Source organism: Coenobita brevimanus, chromosome 46, assembly GCF_032717465.1.
Source record: "Coenobita brevimanus isolate Jiangsu-jjx chromosome 46, ASM3271746v2, whole genome shotgun sequence".
NCBI lineage: Eukaryota > Metazoa > Arthropoda > Malacostraca > Decapoda > Coenobitidae > Coenobita > Coenobita brevimanus.
In genome coordinates this window covers 8115422-8135353 of record NC_136999.1, presented here as the reverse complement: position 1 = coordinate 8135353, position 19932 = coordinate 8115422, and the positions used below count along the sequence as shown (strand labels likewise).

At 44.1% G+C, this 19932-nt stretch overlaps 1 protein-coding gene across 1 annotated transcript in view; it reads left to right on the top strand.

Annotated features, from left to right (window-relative positions):
• LOC145398759 (uncharacterized) overlaps positions 1-19932 on the top strand; it is a 45426-nt gene that overhangs the window by 3130 nt on the left and 22364 nt on the right. The window contains exon 3 of the mRNA XM_080271566.1: positions 11106-11230. Coding sequence (XP_080127692.1) covers positions 11106-11230 — 125 coding nt within the window. The remainder of the gene's footprint in view (positions 1-11105; positions 11231-19932) is intronic.

Genomic DNA, 19932 nt, shown 5'->3' with positions numbered 1-19932 from the left:
CAAGTGTTGTTGCAACCTTCAGACGATTTTATTAAGCTACTTAGTCAGCTAATGAGTTTTTGATCTGGAGGGGTAGGTATATGCTTAATCAGTCCTTTCACTCCTACAACTGAATCAGATCGTCTAATGGTAGTTTGAATTTGAAAAATATTGAAGGGGATTAAGCAACGAGAATATCATACTGCTTCTAATTTGGCCTAAAACTGCCATCTCCCAATTTTGAACAATGAGTTGTAGTACGAAACGAGCCCTAAAATAAGATGTCAGTCACAAAAAGTGTTATGAAAAGCATGTAAAACGGTACTGCTGTCTTATTCGGGTACTGTACGTCGTAAAATAACCTGCAAAGGATCGAAAATCTGGGCCTAGTTAAGATGAAAACTGTTTAAACACAGGGTATGCTCCAGTGGCTGTAGTCACGAAGTGCTATCAAAACGATGTAGAGCCGTTGTAATGTTTTATTCTGACACTGAACTACGTAAAAGCTAAAGGAGGAAAATCTGGACCAAGTTAAGGTGAAAACAGTTTAATCACTGATTATGCTTTCCTAGATGCTGTTCGTGCCTTTTGCTCCAGTAATGATATTAGATGCAGGACGGGATCATACAGCTGCGTGCAACTCTCGAGAGTGTGTGACGGATACGTTCATTGTAGTGACGGCTCCGACGAAGATCCACGGTTATGCTCTGTAAGTATTAACACAGATTAGTTTAGTACAGTTTACCAGATTTTAACGCCTTGCATTAATTAATCCGATGTCGTGTTGTTCCTACACACTTCTAAAACTTGTGGTACTGGATCCAAAGAGAGGTTGAGGTCCGGACCCCCCACCTTCTCCGTTTTATTTTCACCTGTGCATCTATATTTCCTGCAGTAAGTATACAAAATTACGCCAGTTACTTAATGAACACCAGTAATTCACCTTCATTATTATTTCAGGGAGTACCATTATAGTGTAAAAATTATTTAAGTGTAACTGCACCCACCGGAAAAAGTGTCACGAGTACGGTATAGCCATCACTCAGCAACATAATGCATAAAAGTATGCCATAATAAAAAAAAAAAAAAAATCAGGGATGGGGTTACATGTTCTTTAACTGCCTGGACCTTGTTCCATTGGTTTTTGGCACACATTTTTATAAGGTGTTTTTATACATATTATGTCCTGGAGAGGGAAACCGTAACGAGGTGGTACTGATATAACTGCGTGATTCGACTACTACGTTATAGAAACATCCCCCAGTTTCCTTCCTACTCCTTAAGAGGAGGATGGTGGACTACTGGAAAGGGACAGCTTCAGTCTGCATTTCACAGGTTTCACATTTCAGATGAACCTAAGGCAACAACAACAACCACTACTACTACCATACTTGTAAATATAAACTCCCCTATGTTTACGTTGCGTTTAAGACTGCCTGAATTACATTCTTGTCTTCATTCATACAGCTACCATACAGTTCACATTCTAATGAGAATGAATACTAAAGTGACAAATCAAGTGAAATAAAACCATCTGTAATAACTGTTATGAGCCTTGTTTGTTGTAAAAAATGGCTAAAATCTATTACAAAAACGACTTTATTATGCCTGGTGGTCTATAGAAGAACTCTTGGATTGGAACGAGCTGTTGGCTTACGTTCTGCGGTTCGCTTCCTAGAGGTGGTCTGAGGTTACTGATCATGTAAATGCTATCAAAGGTGTAGGTCAGTCTCCTATTCTTACATGCTCTGGACTAAGGTAGCCTCAAGCCCCTACGCTCCAAATGGTTAATATGGGGTTGGTTGTTTATGTATCACAGCTACATCAAACCACTTGGTCACTGATTTTGTTCGTCACTAAAATAATGCCAGATATTTTTTTCTTATTATATTTATTGCATATGTAGTGATATGCTTCCATTTCTTTTCTTTTCTTTTTTAAGTTCTGGAAATATAGAAACTATGGCAGCAGAAGCGCAGTCGAAAGGGCGTGCAGAAATCCCGACACCACACTTGAACGCTTCTGTCAGGTAAGCATGAGAGGGTGAGGAACCAGAATGGGTTGCTCGCTAGAAAGTTCACTGTGACTAGAGGCATTTTAAGCAAGAATTTTCACTTGCAAGAATATTTTTGCAAAGGTCAAGAACTACACCGTTCTCTGCTGAAAACGAATGTAAATCAAGCACTGCATCTATGCATGAAATATGCACTGGTGTTTTTTTAAGCCCTAGAATCCGGGTAACGAACTTTTCAGCATACTCTTACTGCATTAAAAGACTTCATTCAACTATGGAAAGACCTCTCGTACTAAGAGAGTTTACTGAAGGTTGTATCTAACTCCTCCAGTTCAAGCAGTAAGTCATATAAAACTGTTAAAAAAAATAAAATCCCTGGTGTCACATGCACCAAATTCGTGCATGCATGATGTACCGAATGCACAAAGTACACTACAATACATCCCAGGTTATTTTGGCATATAATCCCAAATATGTGGCTTCATATGATAAACAGAGGGAAACTATGACTTGTGCATAGAAATTGTCCCTCTATCTGTCAAAGAAAGTTACCTAGTAGTTTATGGCTACAGACAGGATGTGGAATTGATTACGTTGTCTAGGTACTTTGTCCTTGTACGAACTTGGTGCATGTGATGCTGTGCACAAAGTACCTGATTGCATATTCCCATACTTAGGAATAGGGAACTTCCTGCACTGGGTACTTTGTCCATGTATGCTCAAAGCGCAAATAAGTGTGATTAACTTTACCCTCTTTAAGTATTTTAGGAAACATACTCTTAATATGAACCTTGAATCGAAACAAGGAGGAAAGTATAAAGTATAGTAAAATTGATGATCTACCATTGTTTATGCTATCTGAACATGTCTCGCCAACTGTAAGTACCGGGCCATGTACTGGGGAAGCAAGAGAGGGAGAATGAATAGATGAATAGAAGGTGCTGGGAGGAAGAGAGGAATAAGAGGAGAAAAGGGAAGGGATAATTAATGGCAACAGGAATTGGAGAAAGAGGTAAAGAAAAGGGCAGAAGGCGAGAAAGGATAAGGAAAAGAGTGAATGGATAGGGATACTAGGAGGAAAAGGGTTGGGAGATGAATGGAATGAAAGCGAGAGGGGAAGGAAGAAAAAGCAGATGTAGAGGGGGGAGGGAGGAGAATGGGAGGTAAGAGAAGAGAAAGAGGGAGTGGGAGGGGGAGAGAGGAACGTGAAAAGCGAGAGGGATCACTCAATTCCTTGCCCCAAAACACTCAATATAGTTCAAATTTTGTCTAAAATAAATTTGTCTCAATCAGTGTGGAAGGTAACCAATGCGTCTGTCCGTAGCACTCAACGAAATTTCGCTGTAAGTCACATGTTTTTGTTGTTATTCGTACTGCAATAAATTTATAGCACTATCTGGGCCGACCGTCCTTAAAACTTGAATATTTAAAAAGGAAATATATGACAAGGACTCAGACAAACGTAACTTATCGAGAATTGTGGCATCGCATGGTAGGGCAGCTACGGCGAATCAGAAGGTTGTCTATAATAAATACTCTTTATGTACTCTTAGGGTAGTCACATTCGGGAAATGCTTGAGGTCGGGCCGGAGCTTTATAAACGTGGGGCACCTTTATGGGCGGCCCTGTCCGTCTGTCCCCTACTATTTATTTATTTTTCTTCGAATGTGAGGTACTTCTCTCCCACTTTACGGTTCTAATAATCTTGTACTTTTTTTTTTTTTTATGTGTCCGACTCTGAGCATAGGCTTTACAGCCTGCTCCCAAGACCCAGCAGTCCACCTGCATATCATACACCTCCACATGTCACCACGTCGGCGCTAACACCCACCGTCCATATTGCATACATGCTAGGGATGTCTTATACATGACTGGTGATTTGGTATTAGTGGGGTTACTTTTACGTGTCGGCGAGTCTTTCGGTGGGTCTGTAAAGTCTGCTTTCATGACAAATTCAGATCCTCAAACTGTTCCCTGCCCTAGCGGGGATTCAAACCCGGGTCCGTTAGAACTGCAGACCATCTCTACCGATTCAGCCACCCCCTCCCCCTACCTACAGTATCTAGTGCTATGGTCCTTGTTGTAAAAGATACATACCTCTTACAATACAAAGTTCCTGATTTAAATACATAAGATAGCTCTACTGTAAATAACCATGGGTCCTCACTAGTATCGCGTGTCACAAATTATACATGATTATGAAGCACAGCAGTGCCTTGTAGCCTACCACTGCAGTAACAACAATGATTTTTACTTAAAATATATCACAATACTGACATTATTTTTCTAAGTAACTATAGACTAGTCTTCAAAACCGGTACCCTCATGATATCGCCCTTCATTAATAATAATTTTGGGTAACTTGGCTTCCATATATCTTTGGCACAGCCCATCCCAGCCTGTCCACCAGTAGATTTTAGACAAAATATATGGACTGATGTCCTTGCTGTCACCAACCTAGTGCGGGAGGTTGATTCTATTTTTGCTATCCAAGCCTAATAATAAGGCGCGTTATCGCGAGAAAAAGTAACTCAAATTATCATGCCTTTGGCAACAATATTGAATACTGGGCGACAGCTTACTATCCCCAGCGCCAAGCCTCAAGGTGAAATTCAGCATTTGTCAAGATTAGTCAGGGTTGCTTCTAATGGATTTTGACCAATAGTAAGTAATCTTGACTATTTCATATATACTTTAAACATAACCTTGCGTGTCGGCTTACTACGGTGAAGTACAGCTTTCCGTGGTGCAGTACACAGTTCAGTGGACAACAGTCTGATGTAAGTTGTACGGACAGTTGGGTTAATACGGCATATACTTTACTGTTTTTACTTTAACTTGGCCTGAAATTGCCATGTCTCCATCTTGAATGATATATCACGAGAGGTCAACACTACATTGTGGTGCTAGTCACGAACCAGTGCTATGTAAAAAATGAAAAGCCGTAGTACTGTCTTTTTCTGCCACTAGGCAATGTGAAATGAGCAGCAAAAAGACGAGAATCTGGGCCAAGTTGAAGACGTACAGCTGCGTGTTGCCACGCTAGGGCCCCGAAGACGAACAACAGCGGGATCTTTCGTTATACGAGAATCTCAAGTTTTGAGCCACTGTTAGACAGTATGATCCCGTAACCGGGAGGTATTAAGCTGCAAATTATTTCTTTACCTTATAAGGGATTAACTTGCACTTTCCTTGCCGCTTTTCCCTACTTAGCGAGCTCTCTACCAACTACCTTCCTACCCACAGCAGCTCCCTGGTCTGCGTACTTATACCCACTTACCTACTTTGCCACCCGAACCCTTACTTGCCTCCCTGCATTTCTACCTACTTTCCTACCGAACACCTTCTTACCTCCCTGTCTACCTGCCTGCTTACCTACCTTCTCATCTACCTGCCAACCTACCTCCCTGCCTGCCTACAGAATTACCTCCTTGCCTACTTCCCTAAATACTTTTCTGCCAATCTCCCTGCCTACTTACCCAGTCGATTCCCAACCTACCTCCCTGCCGGCCTCCTTGCCTACATGACTGCCTGCATACGTCCTCCCTCCTTACTTACCTACTTAACCTCCCTACTAAACCTCACTGCCTGCTTCAACCACCTAATGAGTTAGGGACACAGGAACGCACTGAAAGTTTTTTTTTTTCCTGCCATTTTCCACTTTCTAGTGTTGTATAATGATGGCATTAATTACTGCATTTTAAACACCCTTTCCAGTGATACCAATGTTATGCCTATACTCTTGTAATTAAAGACTTTTTGGTCCAATTGTGACCTTAGGGTTGCTCTGGGCGTGTTAACCACTCCGAGTTGGGCACACCGTCAAGTATAGAGTATTCACTTTACACCTCCATCGTCAAAATCAGTTCATAACTACGATCATTAGAACGCGAACAGATGGACGAATGGAAACACCAAGGTCTAAAGAATAACTGTCATCCCGACTCAAGAGCGCTAGGGTCAAAGACTTCGTTTTCATGAATGATGTCAAGTATAATTCAGACGGCAATCAAATTTCTTGTTACAGCAACACTCCTGCATTCAAAACTGATACTTTTCTTCAGTATTTGCAATAATGACCCTAATGTTTCCCGATATATAAGAAGCCATTTGACTTACCACTCTGTACGCAGTCATCTGTAGGTAGCATTTTATCGAGTGAGTGAATTTACTCTTTAAACTACGTAAAAAGCACAATCCTATACTTTTTACATCAGGGAAAATAATTATAACTGCCACAGTTGCTCATAAATTCAAGCTGCTTATAAGACTAACTCTGCATATCGCACGTCTGCCTTTATATATGCAGCAACGAAACACTTCACAGTCAAACTGGAGTGAATATTCAGGACCTTATCAAATATTTCCTCAGGTTTACACAAGCGGTATACTCTTGGTCCCCCCTCCTCCACCATCATCAACATCATCAAACAAAGGAATGACGATTAGTAAGTTAACATTCTCTCTCTCTCTCTCTCTCTCTCTCTCTCTCTCTCTCACACACACACACACACACACGCCAACACACTCATTACAACTCTACAGACACCTTTTCCCAAATCATACAGCAAGGTGCCAAAAGGGGAAGGATTAATCTTGGTTACCACTCTTCCTGGGCATCCTGGCCCCACAATGAATCTCATATAGATCAAAACATTTACGGAAAGATCTATCGATTAAAAAAAGTTACGGAAAGATCCGTGCTAGCACCTATCATACCCACACCTCTCACATCCCCACATCTCTCACATACCTGCACTTTTCACATATCCGCACTTCCCACATACCAGCACCTCTCACACTCACGCCTCTCACATATACCTACACCTCTCATATGCCCACACCTCTCACATACTCACACCTCTCATACCCACATCTCTCACATACCCACACCTCTCATAAACCTGCACCTCTCACATACCTGCACCTCTCACATACCCACACCACTCACACAGCTGCATCTCTCACATACCCACATCTTTCACACAACTGTACCTCTCACATAACTTCACCACTCACATACCTGCACCTCTCACATACCTGCACCTCTTACATACCCGCACCTCTCACATACTTACACCTCTCACATACTCGTTGGTGCACCTCTCACATTCCCACATCTCTAACATAACTGCGCCTCTCACATACATGCACATATCACATACCCACACCTCTCATATACCCACACCTCTCGCATACCTACACTTCTCACATACCCACACCCCTCATATACCCACACCCCTCACATAACCACAACTCACACATACCCACACCCCTCACATACTTGCACTTCTCACATACCCGCATCCCGAACATACCCACACCTAAGTCTCTCAAATACCCACACCTCTAACATCCTGCACCGCTCACATTCCCACACCTCTCACATACCTACACTTCTCACATACCCACACCTCTCACATACCCACAACTCTCACTTATCCACACCTCTCACATACCCACACCTCTCACATACCTGCACCTCACACACCTGCACTTTTCACATACCCACACTTCTCACATACCTGCACCTCATATGACTATACCTCTCACGCATCTGCACCTCTCACATACTCACACCACTTGCATACCCATACCTTTCACATGCTCACACCTCTCACCTACCAACACCTCACACGTCCCCGCACCTCTCACACCCCTGCACCTCTCACATACCCACACCTTTCACATACCTGTACCTCTCACATACCTGCATTTCTCACATACTTTCACCTCTTGCATACCTGCATTTCTGCACCTCTCACACACCAACACCTCTCACATACCTGCACCACTCGATATCCACACCTCTTGTACTCGCATCTCTCAGAAACCCTCACCTCTGAAATACCCGCACCTCTCACATATCTGCAACTCTCACACACCCACATCTCTCACATATCATCATGTCACATACCCACTCCTCTCACATAATCAAAACCTCTCACATACCAACACCTCTCACATACCCACACCTTTCACAAACCCACACCTCATAAATACTCACAACTCTCACATACCCACACCTCTCATGTACCTACGCCTCTCACATACCTGCATCTCACATACCTACACTTCTCACATACCCACACCTCTTACAAACCCACACCTCTCGCATACCTACATTTCTCACATACCCACACCTCTCACGTACCCACACATCTCACACCCCTACACTTCTCAAGTTCCTACACCTCTCATATACCCACACCCTTCTTATACAAACACTTCACACATACCTGCACATCTCACATACCTACACAGTTACACTTCTCATATATTCACACCTCTCACTTTCCTGCACCTCTCACACACTCAAAGCTCTCACGTACCCATATCTCCCACATACCTGCATTTATCACATACCTACACCTCTCACATACCCACACCTCTCATGCCTGCATCTCTCACATACCCACACCCCTCACATACCCACATCTCTCACATATACCTACACTTCTCACATTCCCACACCCCTCACTCACTTACACTTCTCACATACCTCCACATCTCACACACCTGCATCTCTCACATACTCACACCTCACACAGACCCACATTTCTCATATATTCACACCTCTCACTTACCTGCACCTCTCATATATTCGTATCTCACAAACTCACACGTCTCACATACCAACGCCTCCCACATATCTGCACCTCTCACACACTTCCATACCTTCTTTACCCCTCCACAGTTGCTGACACTATACACGGGTTTTATTCGCCCCTGTTTAGAGTACAACTCTCATGTGTGGGAAGGCTCCACACATACAGCTTTTCTCAATAGGGTGGAGTCAAAGGCTTTTCGTCTCATCAACTCTCCTCCTCTTACTGGCTCCCTTCAACCTTTGTCTCTTCGCCGCATTGTTGCAACTTTATCTCTTTTCTATCGCTACTTTAATGGTCACTGCTTGACTGCTTCTCTGAACTGTCTGCTTGCAACCCTCCACCTCTACAGCAGGTGCGTAGCACCTGTCTAGCAACAAATTCTCATCCCCTTTCTGCCCAACTCTCAAATGCAAGAGTTAACCGTTACTCCCAGTCCTTCATTTATACAACAGGTCAACTCTGGTACTCTCTCCATCTGTCTGTATTTCCTACTTCCTATGATCTCCAGTTTTTCAAACGCAGTGTGTCCAGGCATCTCGAAATGATCGGATCTTGAATTCGGCTCTCTTTTGTACTGTTTTTGTTTTTTCTTGGAAGGAACGGTTTGCAGGCTCCTGGCCTTTGGTTCCTTCTTTCTTGCAAAAAAAAAAAAATGCACCTCTCACATACCCACATCTCACATACCCGCACCTCTCACATATCCACACTTCTCACATACCTGGACCTCTCACATACCAACACCTCTAACATACTTATATCTCTCACATACCAGCACCTCTCACATTCCTGCACCTCACACATACCCACACCTCTCACATATCTGCACCTCTCACATATCCGCACCTCTCACATACCTGCACCTCTCATATACCTGTACCTCTCACATACCCACATCTCTCACATGCCTGCACCTCTCATATACCTGTATCTCTCACATACCCATACTTCTCACATACCCACACCTTTCACATACCTGCACCTCTTATATACCTGTACCTCTCACATACCCATACCTCTAACATACCTGCACCTCTCATATACCTGTACCTCTCACATACCCATACTTCTCACATACCCACACCTCTCACATACCTGCACCTCTCATATACCTGTACCTCTCACATACCCATACTTCTCACATACCCACACCTCTCACATACCTGCACCTCTTATATACCTGCACCTCTAACATACCCACACTTCTCCCATACCCACACTTTTAACATAATTGCCTCTCTACATACCTGCACCTCTCATATACCTGCACCTCTCACATACCCACACCTTTCACATAGTGGCCATGTCATACTGAGCTTGGAATGAAAGATAACTTAGTCTGATAATATTGGTCATGATAAAAGTCATAGTAGGAACACCTTGTTTCTATTCAGCTACATTCAGGGCATTTTCTCACTGTCGCCTCCATTATATGTGACACTGAGAAACAGCTTGCCTAGAATGTGTCAAAGCGAAAAGGGGTGTTCATAAATCAAGTACTGTACTACCGAACCTTGACTACAGGACAATTTGCATCAGAATGTGTGTTGTCTTATAAGTCACATTGTAGTCTTCATAACTCCTTCTTGGAAATCCATTCAGCATATTGCATATTAACATTTTCTTTGTGAGCTATTTATACCGTTTAAATATCAACATAGTTTGCTTCATGAACATACAAGAGAATACTGAGGTGTAATGTGCTGAATACAGTAAATCGCTCAGGAGGAAGTGTTATGAAATATGTAAATGCCAATTCCAATATTACTTTGTGTCTGACTCTGACATCACCATGACAAGGCCATAACAAAAATGCACCAATTGGTGCCCCTGCAGGAAATGTCCCTCAGAATATAAGCTTCCTCTGCCATCATACATTACCTTAAAAGTAAAGAAACATCTTAAACTCCACACCTCCTTAAGCCCTTAGTAATGCCTGTTGGAATAATCTGGGAATATTGAAGGCTTTATATTGCCTTTGTTGATTTTACTGTATATAATTCATATCCAATCAAAACAATTTACTTTGCAAAAACTCTTGAAGCGTCACAAGTTACAGAACAATATGGTACTTCACAATATGCATGTTGGAAAAATCTGGGAATTTCGAAGGCTTAGTGTGAATATCGCCTATGTAGATTTTACTGTACATGACAATTCATATCCAATTGTAACAATTTAATTGCAAAAACTCTTGAAGTGTCACAAATTACACAACAATACAGTACCTCACAATACTAATACTGTACTTATTGTGTGCTTCAAAACTTTTAAAGAATAGTTTCTGTACTTGTTTCTATTATGTATTCCTTATGTCTAACTATCTATTATATATCTATAGCCAAACACCATAATCTTCTGAAGTATAACGACTTGCTATGGCCAAATCTTAACTAATAAGTGATTAAACTACTTCACTACTTGGACTTCAATTGTAATATATATTTTCACACCATTTCTAATATATTCGTTTGTTTTCAATAAACTAGTCATATTTTTGGCAGATGATGAAATCACAGCTTCACTAAGTGCTGCTGTAAACTCTACACTGGACAAGAAGACCCATGATTGCCCCATGCTCTACACCATGATTGGTAACAACTGTCTAGCTTTTTTCTCTCCTGCTAAGGTAAGAAAATACTAATGTAATAAACAAACAATTAATACTACAGTTAACAAACAGTCAGGGGAAAATCTTCACTTAGTTGTTCACCTCTTCTAATTCTCATTTCCCTTTGATGGCCAGTATTTCTGAGATGCGAGAGGCCTGATATATTTTTCTTCCAATACACTGATACAATGCATCATGGAGTTATGGGCATATCCCAAGGGTAAACTAGACAAAAAGGTGCAGCAAGCAAACTTTTGACTGGCTGTACAACACCAAAGTAAAACAGCAGAAGTTAAGCATTACACAAAACATCACACAAAATATGCATAACTCTCAAATACCATATTTCACGGCATATAAGACGCTGCGCTATGTAAGATGCACTCTAATTTTGGAAGAGCAAGTCAAAGAGACAAAGGTCTGACTCAACCAACACCCACCACAACCTTAGCTTGATACAGTCACATTCACACAAGTGTGCACTCACCTTTCCATAACTTTACTCAGTGCTATTCATTAGTCGACAGTTTCATTATTACTGAATATAAGAACTAAAATAGTTAAAATCTGTATTACACTCGAACATTTAAACTCTACATCCTACTTCTGTTCATCATTCTGCTGCTTTACTAAGTCTGAACCAGGTGGGTTTGTATATAATTATTCACCTGTCAGTATCTCTGTTCAGTAATACAGTATTTATTAGTCTACTGTATAAGTGAAAATCTGTAACACAGTCATACATATGTATACCAGAAATTACTTCAGTTCACCCTTTTCCTTCTCTATTGAGCTTGACCCACCTGGGTTTGTTCTCAAGTCACTTGATTGCAAGTAAAATTTTAGTATGATTCATGCAAAAAGAATATAAAATCACAAGAAATAAAGACCAACAGAAAGTTACAAAAATTCTTGTTCAGCTTTAAAAAATCCGTGTTTGCTCTGAGGAATCTCTGTTATAGTGGTATCACACGGTACCTCGTATGTGGTCTGCTGAGGTAAAGTTCCGTGGAACCAGGCACAGACCTTATCACACACGTTCCTCATATTGTCAGCGATGACGCTTCTTCTCGCACTGTTGTCAGTGTCCATTCTTGCTTGTACCCAGTCAAGATTAGATCGCTGGAGAATGAAATCGCTGACTCTGCAGAGAAGCAGCATTGTATACAAACAGAATTGTCCTGGGACCCCATCTGTTAAAATGGCTTTCCTAGAGTTTCTAGAGGTGATAACAACTGCTGTTATGACCCTTGCAATGGTGGCTCTTGAGGAAGAAGAGAAGAAGGAGGCTCCTCATGTGGTGCGTCTGGCAGCCGAGTCCCCAAATGTAAACACATGATTATTGTATCAATATCATCACAGTTTTCATCAATACATGAAATATTTACCCTCTAAGGCAGTGGTTCTCAAACTTTTTGGTGTGTGACCCTATTTGGAATATTACACGACATCACGACCCACAGGGTAAAAAAGGAGAGAGAGAGAGATAGAGTAAGTAAGTAACAAGAACTAGCACCAAGCCCAAGAGGACTATATGGCACTAAAACCGATGCATAAAAATGACGGGTATGCTACGGTGCAATAAAAGCAAAGGGGAAGGCAGGGAAGACACTAAATGTGATTCACCAAGAAGATCGGCTAAGGTAGGGCCACGTCCAAGGGAGTGAAGGAACGAGAGAGTCTGTCTGCGAACGGCGCGGAACCGAGGGCAGTCAAGCAAAAGATGGTGGATGGTGAGTTTAACCTGCCAACACTGACAGATCAGAGGAGTGCCTCCTGACATTAGAAAGCCATGCATGATCCGAGTGTGACAAAGGCGCAAACGGGCAAGGGCTGTTTCGCAACGCCTGTTGCAATGGGAGGACGACTGCCAGGGAGTGACAGTATAAGTGATGGAGCGGAGTTTGTTATCAGTTGTAGATGTCCATTCTGCTTGCCACCGCTGGCCAAGGAGACAGGTAACAATCGGGAAATAATCAGTTGCCGGGATAGGACGAGGTGTGACAGAGAGAGAGGTGACAGCTGTATGTGCCAGGCAATCAACCCTCTCATTACCCGGTATTCCAACATGGCTTGGGACCCAACAGAAGGAGACAGACTTCAATCTGGTGGTAATATGGAACAACCATTCCTGTATCTCCAACACTAGCAGGTTGCTGGCCGGGATAGACTGAATACCATGTGGTGCACTAGGGGAATCTGTGAAAATAACAAAAGTGTGTAAACCTGAACGGTATATAACACGTAGGGCCAGTAAAATGGCCAGCAGTTCGGCAGTGAAAATACTGGCAACTGGTGGAAGGCGGATCTGATAAGTATGGTCTGGGAAAAGAACAGCAAATCCTGAGCCCACAGGAGACTTAGAGCCGTCTGTGTACACTGGGGTCGCTGAGGAGTGACAACGCATATGATCCATAAAATGATGATAGAGTTCCTGGTAGGTGGAAGAGGACTTTGGGCAAGAGAGCAGGGCATCACAAACAATAGGGCAAGGAAGAAGCCAAGCCGGAAACATTGAATCTCTCAGAGGGAGAACTGAAATAGTAGGGAAAGAAAGTGATGCAAGTAAATTGGAGACCCTACAAGGAAAAGATGAAGCTAACGAGGGCGGAAAAGGAGGGGAGAGGTGCGTAACAGAGGAAGAAAAACCTGCAGATGGGTGTTGAAGAAGGCGAATGTGGTAACGGAGAGTTAGCTTGTCACGTCTGGAGGACAGAGCGGGTATACTCGACTTGACATATAGGCTCGTAACCGGGGTGGAGCGAAAAGCACCCAATGCCAGATGTAAACCATGATGGTGAACAGAATCTAGGCACCGAAGGGAGGAATATGAGGCAGATGCATAAACCTGACAGCCATAATCAATCTTCGACAAAAACTAAGACAGTATGGAGACGGAGCAGAGTTGTACGGTTTGCACCCCAGGACATACGACTGAGAGTTTGTAATAACCGAAGTCTGAGGGAAGCAGAGATCTTCAGGGAAGTGAGATGCAGGGACCAAGTCAGTCAAGAATCAAAGATAAGGCCAAGGAAAGGGGCCGATAATTGATATGGCAGGGGGGTACCATATAGTGTAAGAAGGGGTTGAGGGATTGAATGACAGGTCGTAAAAGTTACAGCACAGGATTTTGAGTGGGAAAATTCAAAGCCATGATCTGTGGCCCACCCTGCAGCGGCACCTATAGCTGACTGAAGTAGGGCTCGTAAGGCCAAGACATCCACTCCAGTTGCATATATAGCAAAATCATCTACATACAATGAAGCACGAACACCATGTGGGAGAGATGAAACGATATCATTTATTGCAAGGATAAAAAGAGTAGTGCTATGCACACATCCCTGTGGGACATCCTCATGCTGTATATAAGATTGGGATAAGACATTCTGAAGGTGTACACAGAAGGTCCGGTTACAAAGAAAGTTCTGTAAGAAGACACCCATATTGCCATTAATTAAGGAGTGTTGTAGAACACGGAGAATGTTATACCTCCAGACTGTATCATAAGCCTTTTCAAGATCAAAAAACAAAGCTATGACCACCTTTGAGTTAGTGAAGGCTTGTTCAGTGAAGGTTGCTAGCCTCATCAGGGGATCTAGGGTACTCCACCCTTTGCGGTAACCATGTTGTAAGGGCGAGATTGCACCGTGTGATTCTAAATGCCACCTTAGGCGAAAGTTTACCATATGTTCCATCAGTTTGCATAGACAGCTAACAAGAGCAATGGGGCGATAATCTCCAGGTGATGACCCAGATTTGCCAGGTTTAAGGAAAGGTAGGAGGTAGGCCTGTCTCCATTCATTAGGGAAGTTCCCAGTGGACCATATAGTATTATATATTCTAAGCAGAAAGTGAAGGGCTGTCTGGGACAGATGTTTTATCATGTTGTAGTGTACACCATCAGGTCCCAAACAGGTAGAATCGCAAGCAGTTAGAGCCGCTTTGAGTTCCGAGCTGGAGAAAGGGGCATTGTACGCCGCATCTGACGACAGTGTGAACTGTAAGGGTGTCCGTTCTGAACGTCTTTTGGTTGTTAAAAATGTAGGGGGGAGATGGGACCCACTGCTAATCTGACTAAAATGGTGACCCAGAATATTGGCAACCTGAAAAACATCGCCTATGGCTCCATCATTGGTGGTGAGGACTGGAGTCGGGGTTCGTGACCGTTTACCCACTATTTTCCTGATGCGGGACCATATCCGTGGCATGGGTGTGTCTGAGGCAATAGTAGAGACATAAGACATCCAGCTATCCTTTTTTGCTCGACGGATTGTGCGGCGAAGGAGAGCATTAGCTTGTTGAAAAATTATAAAAGCTTGGACCTCCAACGCAGTGCCCTTTTTCCTACAGAAGTTCTTCCACCTGGCCTTCTTGCCCGGAGAGCTGAAGTGCATTGGTTATTCCACCATGGCACACATTTCGATGACACGGGACAGGAGGTACGCGGAATAGAGGCTCGGGCAGCCGTAAGGAGAAAGGCACGGAAACAGGAAAGCATAGCAGTTGGATCATGGTACAGTGGAAGAGGAGTGGGAGGAACAGCTTGGGATGTAATGGTTGCCCAATCTGCCCTATCAAAGCGCCATCGAGGAGGGCCAGGGACCGGATAGTATGACGTGGGAGTTAGGAGGATTGGGAAATGGTCCGTGGCACAGTAATCATTCAAGACCGACCAAGTGAAGTCCAAGGAAAGCATTGGGGTGCAGACAGACAGGCCAATGGCAGAGAAAGTTCGAGTATGGCTGTCAAAATGGGTTGGGGAATCAGAGTTAAAAATGTATAAATCATGGGCAAGGAGGAAATCCTCCAAGGAGCGCCCACATGCAGTTAAAACAGAGTCACCCCAGAGGAGGTTCCAACAGTTAAAATCACCAAAACCAGGATAGGAGGGGGAAGGGCAGATAAAAGTTGATCGAGGTCAATAAAACTGATGGGCACTGAAGGAGAGAGATACAGTGAGACCATTGTAATCCACCGAGATAGAAACACTCTGGCAAAGGTACGTTTGATAGTAGTCGTAACAGAAAGGGCTTGAAAAGGAATGTCAACACGTATCAGGAGACAGGTATCATACTGGGAATGGGGTAGACTCAAATATGAATAACACGGAATGAGGGGAGGGGGGGTGGTGAGGCGTGTCTTTTGTAGGCAGAGAATCGGGGGGTTATATTGAGAAATTAAAAACCGGAGGTCTGGTTGATGTATAGTAAAATTGTGGATATTCCATTGTATGATGGAAGACATTGTGTAAAAATAAAAACTAATAACTGTTAGGAAGAGTCGGGAAGTTTGCGGTGGGCCGTAAGACTACGTATGTTCTATTCTAAAACATACTAAAACTTTAAAATACCAAATAAAAGTAAAACCTAACAGAGAAATAGAGTCTAGGAAAGATAAAAAGGAAATTAATACTAAAGATAAAATATAACACACAGGAAGTAAAATATAAATACATAGGAAGTAAAATAAATTTCACAGGGAGTAAAATATAGTACATTAGAAGGAGGAATACACTGAGGTGGTTTGGCCATGTGGAGAGGATGGAGGGTGAAAGACTGATGAAGAGAGTGTATGTGAGTGAGGTGGAGGGGGGAAGAGGGAGGGGGGAAGAGGGAGGGGGAGGCCGAGGATGAGATGGAGGGATGGGGTGGAGAGGTATATGAGAGAGGGGGGTGTGAGTTGGGAGCGGGGCAGTGAAATGGCGGGGGACAGGGCGACGTGGAGGCAATTTGTTTGTGGCCACCCTGAACGGGATTGAGGCGTCTGGCAATAGATAGATAGATAGACAGAGAGAAGTAAAATATATTACAGAATAATAACATAAATCATCAAGTCGTTACGATAGTAGGAATAGGGGTAGAAGGTGGAATTGGCGGATAAGCAGGACGGTCACCATAGCCTGGAGGCATGGGGAGAGATAGAGGGGATGGAGTACTGGAAGAAGTGGAAGAGGACGGAGGTAAAGAGGAGGAGGAGACAGAAGGTGAAGGAGGGAGAGGAGTAGGAGGGAGGTCAGGTGGCAGTGGATGAACTTCAGCAGAGTGGGTGGAAGGAGAGGGTACAGCATTGTCTGCTGAAGCTGCCGTGGCAGTTAAAACGTAATCTATAATCTTGGGGATTGTTTCACTGTCGTCATCTCCAGAGGGTTTTGTGCAACAATTAGCCGGCTGTGGAGTAGTCCGGGGACGTGGCTGAGGAGACTGCTGAGATGTAGACTTCGACGCGGGAGAGTGTATTGATCAAGAGGGGTGGGTATTCGTCGCACGAACTTTACGAGCCGGAGAAGCAGGATGATGGGCAGGAAAGGTCTTAGAGTCTGACGCAATGGGTAGTCTGCACTTACCACTAGAAGAGGATGGGGGTCGAATGGTGCGTTGTGCCAGAGGCATCAAATGGCCGGTATGAGAGACAGAACTGGAGTGAGAGGAGGGACGAGGTTGGGAATGAGGGGAAGGACGAGGAGAGGGAATAGGTAAGGAAGGAGATGAAGAAGAGGTAGGGGTAGAGGAATCTAAAACAGAGAAAGAATTAGAGACAGGAACAAGATGAGTCTGTAAGGGGGGGATTGAGGTAGAAGGGGGTTTAGGTAGAGAGGAGGGAGAGGTGGAAATAGGAGTGCTAGGAGGAGGGGAAGAGGAGACAACAGTTACAGGAGTAGGTATAGAGTAAGAGGTGGGAAGGCAAGAGGAGAGAGGAGATAAAGAAGGGACAGGCACAGAAGGGGAAGAAGAAACAGTTCTGGGATTAGAAGTTACAATGGGAGGAGGACGGGCAACACGTGCATAAGTAACGTTATGGTGATGACCGAGACTGCGAACTCTGCGACAAGCCTCACGAAGGGACTGGCCAGTTTTCCAGTGGACGCTAGACATTTCTGCTTCAAAGAGGTAGGCAGAACAATGTTGGTAGGAGGCAGAATGGTCACCCTGACAATTAGGGCAGCATCGGATGATGGAAAGGCAGTCTGAGGTGGTATGACTGGCCAGTTCACAGTTGGCGCAGACTGCGGATGATCGGCAGTACTTTGCTGGATGGCCAAAGTGCCAACAAGATGTGCACTGATGAGGAGATGGAATATATTCGCATACTGGGAGAACAGTGCCTCCAATGATGACTGTGGGGGTCAGATCGTGAGAGGCAAAAACTATTTTAACGATATTAGCAGGCTCTTGGTGTCATCCACGAGGAGGAATTGAACAGCAATGAACTGACCGTATTGGGTGATGTTGTTCCGAAAGGATTAGTTCAATATCATTAGTGCAATCTGGGAAAGCCCTCTGGCCGAAGGACATCGAAGATAGTAAACGTACAGTGCCTGTGGTAGCATTGAGCCAGATGTCTGGGGACACGGAGATGGATTGTCCTGCATTATTGACCAGGGATGTAACCTTCTCGGCTTGGGCAGCACTGTGAACGACAAGGAGGTGGGAACCATTTGGACGGACCGAGAAGGTGACATCCCTGCCTACTTGTCGAAGGAGATAGAGGTGGAGTGAGAGGTCATCAGTTGTGTTATATACGTTGAAAAATTTTGCCCATGTCTGCACACCAAAAATTGAGGAGGTGAGGGAAGGGACAGGGATATAGGAAGAAGGATGAGGTCGGGAGTGGGAAACAGAGGATATGGAAGGATTAGAGGCAGGAGGTGAAGGAGGAAGGTAAGGATGAAGTGTGACGATAGCAGAAGGGCTGACTGAAATAGACGAAGCAGAAGCTGGAGGAGTGGAAGACACAGTAGGCGAGAAGGCTGGGGTGTTCAAAGCAATCGAACGTGTAGGAGGGGAAGAGTTCGAGGCCATAGTCGAAAGGGAGTCCTGGGTCGTCACCATAATCAAGTCTGAGGAGATAACTTTATCCATACAACAAAATGTACACTTCACCACCCCACTCCCCGACCCACCACGGAGTCCAACGAGGGGAGGCTGATGTTGGGTTCAACTCACCCAACAGCCCCAGGGATAGTGGGAGAGGTATATGCGGACACAGGTTGGTGTGAAGTGGCAGCCGTGGATCAATCCAAACGGTGCCTGCTTGACCCTAGCCGAGGTTGACTGAGTCAACACACGGCCAGCCGATTTGCCAAGTGGGGCCACACTGGACCGCCCGTCTTACCCCAACCCCCCTACCAAAGGAGTGTGTTGCCCCCCACAGGGAACTATACCCTGCCCCACGATGGACTCAACTCCCAGACAGAGGGGCGCAGGGAATATACGGGTCGCCACGCACGGCAAACACGTGGGGAGGGAGTACTGTAGTCTCACCCGAGATGACAAAAGGGGCGGAGACTAGTATCATCATCAAAAGCCTCCACTATTTGGTGATGATAGGGGAAGAGGAAGAAGCAATAGGATAAGGAAACGAACCTTGCAAAATTAGTTGAGGCAGCGATAGGGACCTAAGGAGAGGGGAGAGGGTAAAGTAGAGACCCCACCACAGCTTCCCCACCCATCAAGACCCAATCGGCATCTCCAAGCCCCCCACTGCAACAGCGAGCGAGGAAACGGGGGGGAGAGAGAGAGAGAGAGAGAGATTGTAACTGGTATATAGCCTGTTGTAGTTATTATGAACATGCTAATAGTTTCAATTAAGTAAATAAAATACACTGAATGCATTAGGCCTTGTCTATGTCCCTGCAACCCATCAAAATTCCTCTCGTGACCCATAGTTTGAGAATCACTGTTCTAAGGCTTTCATAATTATTAATATTTACTTTAAAATAT